This window comes from Ranitomeya imitator, chromosome 1 (genome assembly GCF_032444005.1).
Source record: "Ranitomeya imitator isolate aRanImi1 chromosome 1, aRanImi1.pri, whole genome shotgun sequence".
NCBI lineage: Eukaryota > Metazoa > Chordata > Amphibia > Anura > Dendrobatidae > Ranitomeya > Ranitomeya imitator.
Window position 1 is genome coordinate 751,096,738 of NC_091282.1, and position 16,172 is coordinate 751,112,909.

At 42.0% G+C, this 16,172-nt stretch overlaps 1 protein-coding gene across 3 annotated transcripts in view; it reads left to right on the forward strand.

The window, feature by feature from the left end:
- The window catches only part of BAG5 (BAG cochaperone 5), a 39,003-nt gene extending 23,732 nt beyond the window's left edge, over nucleotides 1-15,271 (forward strand). For all 3 annotated transcript variants that reach the window (XM_069734660.1, XM_069734652.1, XM_069734670.1), the window contains one exon: nucleotides 7,075-15,271. In XM_069734660.1, coding sequence (XP_069590761.1) covers nucleotides 7,105-8,460 — 1,356 coding nt within the window. In that variant the 5' untranslated portion in view covers nucleotides 7,075-7,104 and the 3' untranslated portion in view covers nucleotides 8,461-15,271. The remainder of the gene's footprint in view (nucleotides 1-7,074) is intronic.
- Nucleotides 15,272-16,172: the final 901 nt, after the last annotated feature.

The following is a 16,172-nucleotide window of genomic DNA, read 5'->3' on the forward strand; positions in this document are numbered from 1 at the left end:
TGAAAAAGGCCAACCTTCACATAAAAATCGGCAGAACCCAGCAGTTCCGGCGGTATCAGTCGACCATCTAATTTGTGTGTGGGCCATTTCGAGTCACTGTAAGGTACGCTGCTGCTGGTGGTAGCTCTCTCATAGAGTACATGGGAGCACTCAACCAAGCATTTCTGCATATGGAACGCTAGTGGGAGAAAGCTGTCAGCCAATCAGTTGTTGTATAGAGAACTATAGAGTTATAGTGTGTGTGTGTGTGTGTGTGTGTTCTCAGTTGGGATGGGAGTACTAAGCCATCAATAGACCTCTTATCCACCGGCTTATCTCCTGTGAGAAGGCAGGGTCAGACATACAGCTGCTTGTGAAAGTATTCACCCCCTCAGCATTTTTTTCCTGTTTTGCTAACTCACAACTTGGAATTTCACTGTTTTGTTTCTTTAGGGTTCGCATCCATTCACGTATTGAACATGCCTACAACTGTGAACATTTGGTTTTCTTTTTATTGTGAAGCAAGCAACAAATATGACAAAATAACTGAAAACTTCAGTGCACGTAATTATTCACCCCCTAAAGTGTCAGTACTTTGTAGAGCCTCCTTTTGTGGCAATTATAGCTGAAAGCTGCTTTGGCTACTTTCACACTTCCGTCGGTACGGGCCCGTCGCAATGCGTCGTGCCAACGTACCGAGGAACGTTGTGAAATAACTGCACGATGTTGGCAGTGGATGCAGTTTTTCAACGCATCCGCTGCCCATTCTGCAGTCCGGGGAGGAGGGGGCGGAGTGTTTCGGCCGCGCATGCGCGGTCAAAAATGGCGGACGCGACGCACAAAAAAAGTTACATGGAACTTTTTTTGTGCCGACGGTCCGCCAAAACACGACGCATCCGTGGCATGACAGATGCGACGTGTGACAATCCGTCGCTAATACAAGTGTATGGGGAAAAAAACGCATCCTGCAAGCACATTTGCAGGATCCATTTTTTTTCCCAAACCGACAGATTGCGACGGAGCTCTAAAGACGGAAGTGTGAAAGTAGCCTTAGTCTCTATGAGCTTTCCACATCTTGCCACTCTGATTTTTGCCCATTCCTCAAGGCCAAACAGCTCTAGTTCCCTCAAGTCTGACCACATATTCTCAATTGGATTAAGGTCTGGGCTTTGATTAGGCCACTGTAAAACATGTACACATTGCTCTTTATACAAACAACTCGTGTTGCTTTGGCAGTATGTTTTGGGTCATTGTCAATTGGAAGGTGAACCTCTGTTCCAGTCTTAAATTGTTGACCGACTGAAACAGGTTTTGTTCAAGAATATCCATGTATTTTGCACCATCCATCTTCCCTCTCAACTCAAACATTTTTTCCTCTCCCTGCTGTCGAAAAACATCCCCAGAGCATAATGCTGCCACCACCATGTTTCACTGTGGGGATGGTGTTCTTGGGGTGATGAGATGTGTTTGTTTGGTGCCGGACAAAGTGTTTACCTTGGTGGCCAAAAAGTTAAATTTTGGTTTCATCTTACCACAGCAACTTCCTCCATACATTCGGGGAGTCTCCCACATGTCTTTTGGTAAACTAAAAATCAGCCTTACGATTTTTGTGTATAAGTCGATGTTTTTTTCTGTTCATTGTTCCATAAAGGCAGCTTCTATGGAGTGTACAGCTTATTGTGGTTGTATGGACAGATACTCCGGTCTCTGCTTGGGAACTCTGCAGCTCCTTCAGCATTACCTTTGGTCTCTGAGCTGCCTCATTGATTTATGCCCTCTTTGCCCGGGCTGAGAGTTTTGGTGGGTGGCCCTCTTTTGGCAGCTTTGTTGTGGTACGATGTTCTTTTCATTTGATGATAATGGACTTGATAGTGCTCTGGGGGATCATCAGAGATTGGGTTCTTTTTTGTATAACCCAACCCGGACTTGTACTTCTCAACAACTTTGTCCCTGAGTTGCTTGGAGATCTGCTTGGTCTTCATGGTGTTTGGTTAGTGGAGCCTCTTGTTAATGGTTTTGCAGCCTCTGTGGCCTTTTCAAAATGGTTAAGTGTATATACTGACAGCCATGTGACACTTACCGTAGATTGCACACAGGGGGATGTCCTGTCACTAAGCATGGGACTGATGAAGGGAATTGCTTGCCCCAGAAATTTTAAGGGGCTTCATAGCAAAAGAGGTGAATACTTATGCACCTGACAATTTTTATTTATTTTATCCAATAAATGTAATTTTTGCCTATATTTTCTCACTTCACCAACTTAGAGTATTTAGTGCTGATGCATCACACCCAAATCAGATTACAAAAATGTAAACACAGGTTGTAATGCAAAAAGCCGAGGGGTGAATGCTTTCACAAGCCAATGTAGGTAGTACGTGTGCCTCGGAGTTTGTTGCTGGGGCCTTATTTTTTTGGCTTGTTTTCTATCGGTCTATAGAAGCTCTGATTTTCTGTCTACTAAAAATAAAAACAATGCTGGATTGATCCAACCAACGAGCTCCTAAACTCCACATTAAAGGGAACCTGACATTAGAAAATTGCCTATTACGCTAATCCCAGGATCCTGCAGGCAAATACATGCGAATTATAATGATGATAGTTCAGCTACAATGTGTGTAGTTGTTTTCCTATACTTAACAAGTAAAAACATGCCTCCGTGAGTATAAAACCTTTCCCCCTAATCATCGGGGGCGGTATAGTGTACTGGCCAAGTCACCAAGTCCTTTGGCTTTGATCGTTCACTCCAGCCAGGTGACGTCAGCACCGATGTCTGTGAAATCCAGCGCAGATACTTGTATAATCTGGGCTTAGTACAGAGGCGTTCGGAGCCCGGATCGTGCAAGTGTCTGCGCTGGATTTTAAAGACTTCACCTGGTTGGAGTTGTAAAATTGAAGGGGCGTTTCTTCAAACCATGATTCTGCCAGTATACTATATCGCCCATGACTCGGGGTAGCGGTTTTCCACTCATGAAGGCAGGTTTTTTACTTGATAATTATAGCAAAGCCACTACACAGGGAGCCTGGGATTCTGATGTCCATTTTATTGATACACTTAGGATCTGTCATTAGTATTAGATCCATTCGCTGTGTCGTGGCCATTCACTGGTATTGCAATTCTGCTCCTATTGAAGTGAATAGCAGCTTATCTGCATTACAAAAGCCACTGCATAATGTACAGAGCTGAGCTGTATGTGTTTTGTAGCTGAAAACTGCTGATCCATAGGTGTGCACGGTGTCGGTCACCCAACATTGTGCCTAGGGATCGGTCATCAGTATGAGACATCTGGAAATATAAACTATCTTTCTCTGGTACAAGTAAAGTGGAATTATCACCAGATTTTACTATATAAACTGCATACCTTATAAAATACATCTTAAACTTGATGAGACTTATAGAGTTGGGGGCCAACATTTTTAAGACTGAGACAAATTTTTTGTCTCTACATAGTTTGTAGCCTCAGTGTTTTTAAACCTTTTAGTCAGATGTTTCTATGGTTACTGAGGTACAATCAGCATTTCTTAAGTTTGTTTTTACTTTTTGTTGACAAATACATCAAGTTTATGTAACGACTCCTCCATATTTCCAGTGTTGACCCTTGTTTCTTCAGGCTTCTGCCCTTTGCCCCAGTAGCTTCTGGGCTGGATGCTGACTATCGCCAATTCTTGTCTCATCAGTGCTTAGGGTTTATCACAATTTGAGTGTTTATTTGTCCTCATGCATTTTGAGGATTGATCACAGGTTCTCAGTGGGATTGAGATCTGGAGAGTTTCCTGGCCATGGATGCAAAATGTTAATGTCTTGTTAACCAAGCCACTTTTGATCACTTTTGCCTTGGGATGGTCTCCATCATGCTGGAAAAAGCATGGAGCTTCTGCTACATATCCTAGTAATGTGGACAGACTACACCCTGCAGAAATAATATTTGTTTATTCGGCTTCTTTATTTTTTAAGTATATTTTGTATAGATGATATTAGACTTTTGAGGCTGTTTGAGCCACAAAAAAAGGTCAGATCCTATTACAGATTGACTATGGGCACTTTCCTGCCACATAGACTCCTGTACCTACCAGGACTCTACTTGCAGCTATGTACGGTAATCTGGGTCAGAAGGCGAAATTCTTGTCCTGGGTTGTCAGGGGAGCAACTGTTTTGTGTGGATGCTCTGTGGTTCAGCAGAGGTTTATGTCCTAATATATTCCTAGCCTGCAGATTAAGAGCTCATCGCTGCAGCGAGATTCCAGGCACGCGCACACTGACTCCGCATTACTGCATTGGCTCAGCTGCAAAGAGGCTGCTGCAGTTGTATATCGGTGGGTGTTTTGTGGCTCTTAATTTATCTGATTTAAGCAGGAAGATAAGTTCAGGGAGTTTACTAAATCTACTCTCTATTACCATTGAGGGAAAACGATCTATTAAACTGACACATGAAAAAGGAACGGGTGTTCATAAGCTGTTTGCAGATCCCATATGTTTCTAAATACCACAAAATGAACAGATGGAAAATGATCAAGCGGTCACATTGCATGTCACTATGAATTGTACTTTAGGCTTTTCTGTGTTTGCTTAATTTCCCTGCAAACCCAACTCTACAGAACAAGGGTTTCCTGTTTGGAAATGATGAGGTTTTTGCTGTTGCAACATCCTCCAGGACCATAAAGTTAAAGGTTTTGTTCTTTGGAAAGGGGTTTTCTGAAGCCTTTCCACCAGGATCAGAGTCAGTTTGTTTAAAAATAACCACAAACCTGTGGTTTACTCGCTTTTTAGCGCAATCCCAGTGTCTGTAGCGCTGACCTCACGTGACGGTCCTTCAGCCATTCAGCGAGCTCAGTAGATCTGCCAAAGCAGACAAGATGAACTCCGACTGACTGCAGCTCATGCGACGTGCCGCCACTGCTGCACACAATAACAGGCAATAGTGGAGAGTGTGAAAAAGGCACAGTTTGCAGGAGAGGTTTTCTGAATGCGGAAAACCACTTTAAAAGTCAACTGAGCACTGCTGTGATTTGGACACGTCACTTACTTTAGATGAGTGCACACCTATCATCTAAACGCTGTTATTGCCAAAGTTGACTACACTATTGCTTTGCATCTTAAAGGAGTTATCCAGCCCTTTGAAACATTATATAACAAAAGGAGTAACACTTACCTGACCAGCCCCTCTGTTCACTTGGTTCCTAACAACAATGACATTGTTGATATCACATATGATTGCTGTATCCTATCCCTGGCCGTAGTGGTGGCGATTCATCACCAGCCAATGATTGACTGGAAGGATCACAGATCAGCATGTCATGTCATCTTTGGAGTTTTCGGTAAATCAAGAACAATGGCAGGCAGTAAATTATGTGTACATGAAGTGGTAGATGATCAGTAACTTATCAACCGGTGTCCATTTTGGTGAAGTTGGAGTCTGAATAAAATGGACCGACTTTGACTCCAAAAATATATAATAAATTGGGTTCAGTAGTACAATGCAGGACATGCTGTAAATGTTTTAATAATTTGGAAAGTTATGAAATGTCCTATAAATGATTGTTCTGTTCCTGATCTGTGCTTTTAGTTGAGATGAATCTGTGCTGCACTTTATGTACATGCTCAGTATTGACCTGTGCTGTGAAGTCAGGAAAATTGAGGAGTCTGTGGTTTGGCTTACTGACTCCACAGCCCTTGTTGGAGCCATGAAAGTTAACCATTTTAGCCCTTAAAGATTGCAAAAACAGTGCTTTGAAGTGCCTCATCGGAAAAGAGCTTTGACTGGCCATGGACACCACCTCTTCATTCATTGACTATAGGACAGGCTGAGCAAAGTATTTCGCCTTCGATCCATTCCAATAGGACATTTCAGAGCCCTGTTCTTGTGGGTCCTAGCAGTCCTGGTGATAACTTGAAATGATGGAAATAACCCCTTAATGACCGGAGCAGTTTTAGTTTTTCGCTCCCCTCCTTCCCAGAACCATAACTTTTTTTATTTTTCCGTCAATATGGCCATGTGAGGGCTTATTTTTTGCGGGACAAATTTTACTTTTGAACAACACCATTGGTTTTACCATGTCGTGTACTAGAAAACGGGGAAAGAAATTCCAAATGCGGTGAAATTGCAAAACAAAAGTGCAATCCCAAACTTGTTTTTTTGCTAGGTTCACTAAATGCTAAAACTGACCTGCCATTATTATTCTCCAGGTCATTACAAGTTCATAGACACCAAACATGTCTAGGTTCTTTTTTATCTACCGTAATTGGTGACAAAAAGTTCCAAACCTTGCTAAAAAAAAATAAAAATTGCGCAATTTTCCGTTACCCGTAGCGTCTCCCTTTTTTGTGATTTTTGGTTGGGTGAGGGCTTCCTTTTTTTGCGTGCTGAGCTGATGTTTTTTCATCTCCTGTTATTGCATTGTAATGCAATGTTGCGGCCAAAAAAACTTAATTCTGACTTTCTTTCTCTCTACGCTGTTTAGCGATCAGGTTAATCCATTTTTTTATTTTTTATTGATTGAGTGATTTTGAATGCGCCGATACCAAATACGTGTAGGTTTGATTTTTGTTTGTTTTTTTAATTTGTTTTGAATGGGGCGAAAGGGGGTGATTTAAACTTTATTTAATTTATTTTTTTCATATTTTAAAATCACTTTTTTTTTTTTTTACATTTTGGCATGCTTCAATAGCCTCCATGGGAGGCTAGAAGCTGCCATAACTCGATTGCCTCTGCTACATAGAGGCGATACGCAGATCGCTCCTATGTAGGAGAAATACTGCATTGCTATGAGCGCCGACCACAGGGTGGCGCTCACAGAAATCCAGATGGCCGGAAGCGCTTGTTAAATGCCGCTGTCAGAGTTTGACAGCGCATTTAGCTAGTTGATAGGCGTAGGTGGATTGCGATTCCGCTCGTGCCTATTGCGGGCTTATGTCAGCTGTTCAAAACAGCTTGACATGTCCCGGCTTTGATGCGGGCTCGCCGCCGGAGCCCGCATCAAAGTGAGGGTTCTGCCATCAGATGTACTATTCCATCCGATGGCAGAAAGGGGTTAAGATTGAGATAGTACTATGACAAATATGATTCACATGTTGTTGAAAACTGTCCTTCTCTCTTTCAGTTTAGATAATAAACGAAGGATTATCGGAGAATGGATATGGGTAATCAACATGCTTCAATCACAGCCCTTCAGGAGATCCAGCGGAAAGTCAAAGATCTCGAGCAGAATGTGGCTAGCTTCAGCGGCTTACAGAGTGACCCTGAGTACAAGAAGTTAGAGAAAGCTCTGACCAAACAGCTCTTTGAGATTGAATCTATAGATACAGAAGGAAAGGGGAACATTCAGCAGGCCCGGCGGAGAGCAATTGAGGAGGTGGAAAGGCTTCTGAAAGAACTGGAGAAGACTGCAAACCATCCTTGTCGACTGGAGATCGAGCAGATTTTCCAGGAGGTTCAGAACCTGGTAGGTCAGCAAATAGGGCCTTTGTATGGAGGGAGAGGATGTATCACAGAGGAGTTCGAAGAAGGCATTCAGAACATTCTTATGAGACTTACACAAGTCAAGACAGAGGGAAAAGCCTCCTTAAGAAAAGCAAGATATCGCACTTTAACTAAAGTTCTTGCAATTCAAGACATACTGGAAAACTGCTTAAAGCAGCAGGTGCTGGCCCTTCCCCTCTCCACCGATGCTCATCCAACCATATCAAAGATTAACTGCATTATGTGTGAAGTCAACAAGGCCCGCGCCAATCTGATTGCTCTTCTCGCTGGCGTAAATGAATGTGAAACTTACAGACACTTATCTTGCGTCCTCTCCGGGTTCATAGCAGAACTGGACGCTTTAGATGTTTCCGGACACGTAGAAGTGAGGACATACAGGAAAGAAGTAGTTGAAGAAATCAACAGCTTATTTAAATATCTAGACATCGAAGAGGAAGCCCACTTCACCAGTGCTTATGACCTGGCCAAAAACCAATCCATAGTCCAAATCGAAATGATCCGCCAACGACTGGCCGGCATAAAAGCCAGTCTGTTGGAAAGACAAAACGTGTCTGAAATTCACTTAGGGACAAAATCTGAACTCCAGAGTCTGATTGCCCAGTTGGACGAAGTAAGTGTAGAGAAGAATCCTTGCATACGAGAAGCAAGAAGGAGAGCAGTGGTGGAGGTCCAGACTGTCATCACATACACTGACCTCAAGGAGGCTATTGAAAGGAGACACAACATCGGTGATCAAGTCAATCCAGAACATCCTTCTCATATCGCTGTGTGGAGAGTTCTTGGGAGCCTGTCCGAGCTTCAGAGAGAGGTCATGTCCTTTGACGGCAGAAGGGCAGATAGAAATTACATGAGGTTAGAAGAGCTCCTCACCAAGCAGCTTCTTGCTCTAGATGCCATTGATTCACAAGGCGATGAGCGGTCTAAAATGGCAAGGAAACAGGCAGTAAAGTTTGCCAATAATATCCTGAGCTATTTGGACATGAAAACGGATGAATGGGAATATTAGGATTTGGTTTACCTAAACTTGCACAAAATTAATGATTGTAGGAAAAAAGTAAAATGTGTAGTTGAGATTTTACGATTTCGTACACCAAAGCCGGGTGTAAAACCGGGGTTTTTTTTTTTTTTTTGTCTTTATGAATATTCTTCGAAAGAATCATTCCTACACATGCAAGATTGAGAAGCTCAATGATGACATATCTAAAGCTAGTGACTTAGAAGCCTATGTACCGGCTCTTGGTTTTGGGCGTTGTAATTATTGGGTTCTAGCCAATAAGCCATCAATTTATGAAAGTTGTGTTGCCTGATATTGGATCAGTTGCTGTAGTTTGCGGCGTTTTTTGTTAGTTTGCTTGCACTTTAAGGATTAAATGTTTCTCATGTCCCTTTCTATTACTTGGTAGTTGATGGAAGTGAAAAGACATCCGTCTCATTTGAAAGAGGTTGTCTGCTTTGTAAATCACTTGTTTATTAAAGTAGCCTCAATCAGTGATCGGCTGTGAACTTGACAGCAAGTGTTCAGTTCCTAAACAGTGCCTCCGGAGGGGAAATAAAGCATTACATTCTTCTGTTATTTATTATTCTTTATGTATTTAAATATTCATTAATTTTAGGTACAACATTAAAGGGATCCTGACTGCTGATTCACGCTATCTGAATAATGGACAGCATAATTCAGAGTCTGGCTCCATCATTTCATCCAGCTGTTTTTACTCTGCAGTGTTTTAGAGAAAGCCGACCGACCATAAGGCCGATCAATTGACTAGTCCAAGAAATTGCAGTCAATGTAAATGAGAATAGCATCCAGGTGAAGAAATTCAAAGATTCTTTATTCTGCCATAGATACAACGCTTCCACCTGTAACAGGTCTTTATCAAGACCTGAATAAAGCTTCTTTGAATCTCTTCACCTGGACTGGACGCTGTTCTCATTTACATTGACAGCGGTTACTTTTCCAAGTGGGTTCCTTGGATCGAGAGCAGGCGTCCGTACTTAGTGAGTGCTGTCAGCTTTTCCTTTTATATGCTTAGTCGAAGAAATGAATCACTGGTGGCTTCTCCGTGCCCCACTCCCCATGAGTGACAGTTCTCGTCCTACCTGTGTGTCTAGGAATCTACTGTCAGGTTCACTTTAAATGGGTCGTCCATGGAATAATTGTTATTAATTCATTACAATATTACTCCTTTTCTCCTGCCCTGCAGCCTCTGGCTCTCTATGAAACCATATTGTGACCCCATTCAAGTGAGTAGGACCGGCTGAAAACTTAGTTGGCTGGGAGCTCTGCTGTGTAGGGAAAAATTGGAAGGATTGCATTGCTATACCAGCACCGAGGCTGCTCCATTCTCAGGCTCAGTGGCGGCTCATTTAGGTTGGGTCCCTATTAGATGGCATATTATAGTGATATGACAAAAATCCTTAAAGGGTTATTCCCGTCTTCATAAATGGGTACTGTCGGTTAGTGTTTGTAAATGCAAGCAATTAACGGATTTATTAAAATGCTCAGCGGTTCATAAGATATTAAAACTTTTTGTTTTTATCTCGTTGCCTTGGAGACTGACCACTGTTGCTAGATAGCATAATATCCAAAGTGCTTAGAAGCTCCCTTCTATTGAGCTTGTAATATCTGTTTTGAAGCTGACCATGAGTGCACCGTTACCTCCTAATACTGGGCAGTTTCAGCGCCATGTTTATAAGCTAGACAGCAGCAGTGGTCGGTCTCCGAGGCAACACCCTGCAAACAAAAGAAAAGTTTTAATCTCTCCAGAACACCTGCATATTTTAAATAAGCAGTAATTTGCTTTTAGTAACAAATTAAATCCAATAATATATTTTTAGGAAAATGGAAATAACCCTGTAAAGCATACTTTAATCAAATTTCACTACATCATTCCTCCCCCTCCTTATCAGGGCTCGTTTTCCACTTCCGCACTGCAAGGATGGGGGGGCCCAATCCATCATTATATGGGGACAGCTTAAAGGGTTTGGCAGGAGAAAAAAAAAAAAATAGATCTGCTTTTTCTTATAGAAACGTTAGGGGTCATTCCATGTAAAGTGAGCCACTGATTTTTACCAATGTATTTTTAATTCTTTTGAGATTTTGTTATTTGGTAATAGTGTGTCAGAGAATGCACAATGTAAAAAAAAAAAAAAAAAATCTATATATGTTTTTTAATTGATTTTCAAAGTTCGGAAAAAGTGCGAATTTCGGTGTTGCCTACCTTTACATTTCTCCTCATAACTCAGGCTAGAAAAAAGATAAAGTAACAAAATAAACACCATTCTACTCAGAACTGTACAGGCATTCACCAGATATGTCGCAAGAGTATCTTTGATAATATTTTACCCATGCGAATGCAAACGCAAAATTTTAAAACGCATTTCTGAAAAGTTTCATTTAAAAATTTCAAAAAAATGCACATGTTCCTGCTATGCTCCTATCCACATCTCTACCAAACTATAAGTTGTGATGGGATCATATTTTAAAAAATAAAACTATTACAGTGTCAATTCGAAAATCTTGAATTCAGATCTGTTCAGCCTGTGGTCTAACAGTGTGGGGTCTATATTTACCAACTAATCCATGATTTTTCGATATTACTGTATTATTTTATTATGTTACATAGTATTAGAAGCAGGAGAGGACAGAGGAGAAAGCTTTGTTAGGGCTCAATATGAGAATGAGCAGGGGTAGACAGTGAATGCAGAGCAGATGATGAACCAGCAGCTCGGGCCTCCAGAGGCCACATTCACACCAAATCTTAACACCCAGGAAACTCCTCAAATGGAGCGAGAAAAATATTCTTGACATCAAGTTCATGTATTGTACAAACCAGGACTACGAAGAGGAGGAGAGTTTGTGAAAACCTTGGTTACAGGAAGCAGAACCCATCACAGGGACTCCGCAATACCGGACTGTCATCCCATGTAGTGAAACAGAAATAAAGACAGTGAAGTCCATGAGGTGGTAGAAGGCGGCACAAGATTGGCAATGGATGACATAACTGGTTATGAGACCTGTGACTATGATTGGCGCTGGTGGTGGCTACTGGACTTTCCAAAGATTGTGAAAATGAAGAAATAGAAGTGACTTTTTTGCACCTTCTGGTCCAGCGTCTTCCTTTGTGTATCCAAGAAAACCAGACATTGTAAAAGTTAATAATAATAATAATAATTTTATTTATATAGCGCCAACATATTCCGCAGCGCTTTGCAAATTATAGAGGGGACTTGTACAGACAATAGACATTACAGCATAACAGAAATCACAGTTCAAAATAGATACCAAGAGGAATGAGGGCCCTGCTCGTAAGCTTACAATCTATGAGGAAAAGGGGAGACACGAGAGGTGGATGGTAACAATTGCTTTAGTTATTCGGACCAGCCATACTGTAAGGCTCAGGTGTTCATGTAAAGCTGCATGAACCAGTTAACTGCCTAAGTATGTAGCAGTACAGACACAGAGGGCAAATAACTGCATAAAGTGTATGAGAACATGTTGCGAGGAACCTGATTGTTTTTTTGTTTTGTTTTTTTGAATGGGCCACACAGGGATAGTTAAGTTAATGCATTGAGGCGGTAGGCCAATCTGAACAAATGAGTTTTTAGGGCATGCTTAAAACTGTGGGGATTGGGGATTAATCGTATTAACCTAGGTAGTGCATTCTAAAGAATCGGCGCAGCATGTGTAAAGTCTTGGAGACGGGAATGGGAGGTTCTGATTATTGAGGATGCTAACCTGAGGTCATTAGCGGAGCGGAGGGCACGGGTAGGGTGGTAGACTGAGACCAGGGAGGAGATGTAGGGTGGTGCTGAGCCATGGAGTGCTTTGTGGATGAGGGTAGTAGTTTTGTACTGGATTCTTGAGTGGATGGGTAACCAATGTAATGACTGGCACAAGGTAGAGGCATCGGTGTAACGGGCGGTGAGGAATATGATCCTGGCTGCAGCATTCAGCACAGATTGGAGCGGGGAGAGTTTGGTAAGAGGGAGGCCAATTAGTAGAGAGTTCCAATAGTCCAGACGAGAATGAATAAAGGTACCGTTACACTAAACGACTTACCAACGATCACGACCAGCGACACTACCTGGCCGTGATCGTTGGTAAGTTGTTGTGTGGTCGCTGGGGAGCTGTCACACAGACAGCTCTCTCCAGCGACCAACGATCAGGGGAACGACTTCGGCATCGTTGAAACTGTCTTCAACGATGCCGAAGTCCCCCTGCAGCACCCGGGTAATCAGGGTAAACATTGGGTTACTAAGTGCAGGGCCGCACTTAGTAACCCGATATTTACCCTGGTTACCATTGTAAAAGTTAAAAAAAAAAACACTACATACTCACAATCCGATGTCTGTCACGTCCCCCGCCGTCAGCTTCCCGCACTGACTGTGTCAGCGCCGGCCGTAAAGCAGAGCATAGCGGTGACGTCACCGCTGTTCTCTGCTTTACGGCCGGCGCTCAGTCAGTGCAGGGAAGCTGACGGCGGGGGACGTGACAGACATCGGAATGTGAGTTTGTAGTGTTTTGTTTTTTTTTACTTTTACAATGATAACCAGGGTAAATATCGGGTTACTAAGCACGGCCCTGCGCTTAGTAACCCGATATTTACCCTGGTTACAAGTGAACACATCGCTGGATCGGCGTCACACACGCCGATCCAGCGATGACAGCGGGTGATCAGCGACCAAAAAAAGGTCCAGATCATTCCCCGCAGGGGCCTGATCATTGGTCGCTGTCACACACAACGAGATCGTTAGCGGGATCGTTGCTACGTCACAAAAAGCGTGACGTTGCAACGATATCGTTAACGAAATCATTATGTGTGAAGGTACCTTAAGTGAAAAAGTAAGGTTTTGCAGAGTCGAAAGTAAGAAAAGGGCGAATTCTAGAAATGTTTTTGAGATGCAGATAAGAAGTGATCGGATGTGGGGGGTGAATGAAAGCTCGGAATCAAGTATGACCCCAAGGCAGCGGGCATGTTGCTTTGGAGTAATGATGGACCCGCACACGGAGATGGCAATGTCAGGCAAAGGTAAGTTAATAGAGGGAGAGAACACGAGGAGTTCAGTTTTTGACAGGTTCAGTTTCAGATAGAGGGAGGACATGATGTTAGAGACAGCGGTAAGACAATCACTGGTGTTTACTAAAAAGGTTGGCGTGATAACAGGAGAACAAATGTATAATTGGGTGTCATCAGCATAGAGATGGTACTGGAAACCAAATCTACTGATTGTTTGTCCAATAGGGGCAGTATACAACGAGAAAAGTTACAAAAATCGGATATTAACTCAGGTGGAGCCGAACACCATGACAGCCATACATACTCCGACACAAAAGGAAACTGCCATTGCTAGTAAGCGCTTATGGACAAGATCATATTTCACCCACTAGAAGGGACACATTGCTGATAAAAGGCCAGTGTAAAAACCTACTATTAATTGTTTGATTAGTTCATATTTTATAGAACGAGGATTTAACTATTGTACTGTTCTTCTTAAACACTTCATAAATGATATGTTTAGTGATGGAAAAAAAATTGTTACATGTTTCAATAGGTGGTAAAAATATTGGTTCTGTTAATCTTGTTTTTAACATATAATTAGGATGAGACTATTTAGAAAATCACACTTGAGGATATGATCACCTTTTTTCTTTTGGTTTATTCAATGCATTCAGGTTGAAAATGCTGAGGAAGTTGTGTTATGATGGTTGAGATGTATTTATTCTGGCACTTTGTATTTGTTTTTTGTGTTTCTTTATTGTTGCATATAAATGTTGAATTCAATAAGTTGTAAAAGGAAGAAACTCACACAAACATAAAATCAATTGCTTCAAGGCTTAAATAAAAAAAATTTGATAGGTCCCAAGTTGAATCCCTGTATAAACAAGAACACAAGTAACACACATGCATTTTTTCACAATTTTAAAACACACTTTTTTTCACATTGCGCATAAAAATGTAGAAATTGATTTCTCCAAAACAAAATATAAAGAAACAGTCTTGTGACATATCAAATGAAAGCCGGTACTGTTCTGAGAACAATAATGCCTCTCCCACCTCTTTATCTTAATTCTAGCCCAAGATATGATAAAAAATGTAAAGCCATACTAGGCCAAAATCCTCGCTTTTTCAAAACTTTAGAAGTCTGTAAAAAATTAACTGATGAAGAAAAAATTCAATACTTATAATTTGTAATTAACTAAAGTTGTACTTCATAAAAACTAAAAATAAAATCTAAAGACGTCGGGTAAAAAAAAAAATATTCATATTTGGATCACTTGATATGGAATAAACCGTCACCATTTTGCAGGAAAACCCTTTTAAATTTGCTGGGACTTCATTGCACCCCAAGTCTAGTTAAATTACAGTTGTTTTCCTAGTTATATATCAGGTTAAGAAAAATCCTCTACAATCACCAGGAAATACAGTGGAAACATATCAAAATACAAGTGGCAACTGATTTAATAGGTAGGAGTTAGTCGTACCTATTGATACTGCATGACGCGTGTCGAAGTGTTTCTTTACTCCATCGAGGACCCTTCAACAGAGGGTCCTTGTTCTGACTTGCTATTTTATGCTATTGTAACGCATGTTACGCCGCGCTGTAATCCGGGGAAGAGCCGAACATTAAAAACTGCAACACAGGTGAAAAGTGTCCTCTCTCATTACAGCTGCTGACTTATTGTATGGCCTCCAGCATTAATGTGCAAACCCGTCTATTAATGATTGTAATTTTTTTTTATTTTTTTTTTAATTATTGCTAATATGGAACCAGCAGCTGTACTGGCATTTCTGTCATTAAAAGAAGTGTTGCTTTCATGCGTGTCCTTTTTGAGTTTTCTTGTTATACAGGTATAGTAAAGTTCAGGTGTTTTTGCTCATCCTGCGGCAGTGGCACGGTGTTTTCCAACATCATCAATGATATCCAATTAGCTGCAATGCTACTATTGTGACTTCTAGGACAAAGTCGGTTCTGGTTGGGTAAGTACAGATCCAGTCACTGAGATAAGACTTGGGTAGTTGTGGTTGTGTATTGCTGATTATAAAGGGCAGAAAGTTGGGATCATCATAAAATAAATTTCTCCTTTGCCTCATTGTGGGATATAGGACTGTGGGTGTATGCTGTTGCCACTAGGAGGCTGACACTAAGTTAATACAAATAAAGTTGGCTCATTCTCTGCAGTATACATCCTCCTGCTGGCTCCTGGAGAACCAGTTCTTGCTTAGTGTCCGTAGGAGGCACAAAAACTTTATTTTAATTCTTAAGAATTTTTAATTCTTAAGAATTTTTCCTGGACAAAGGGGTGACTGATCCTTTCAAGGCTCCGATCTCCCCGAACCAACAACAGGCGAGCACGTGGAGTGTCGCCTCCACGTATCCTCTCCTGCGACGTGGGATGCCATGCCTGGGCTGATTTTTAGGGGCGACGGGTCTCTTAAAGGGTACCGATCTCCCCACACCATCAACAGAAGAACAGATGGAGTGTCGCTTCCATGTACCTCCAAGCGATGAAAAGGGGGGGCTCTGAGCAGTCCGGGCACAGGCAACAGACTTTTCCGATGTCTGTCACGTCCCCCGCCGTCAGCTTCCCTGCACTGACTGAGCGCCGGCCGTAAAGCAGAGAACAGCGGTGACGTCACCGCTATGCTCTGCTTTACGGCCGGCGCTGACACAGTGCGGGAAGCTGACGGCGGGGGACGTGACAGACATCGGATTGTG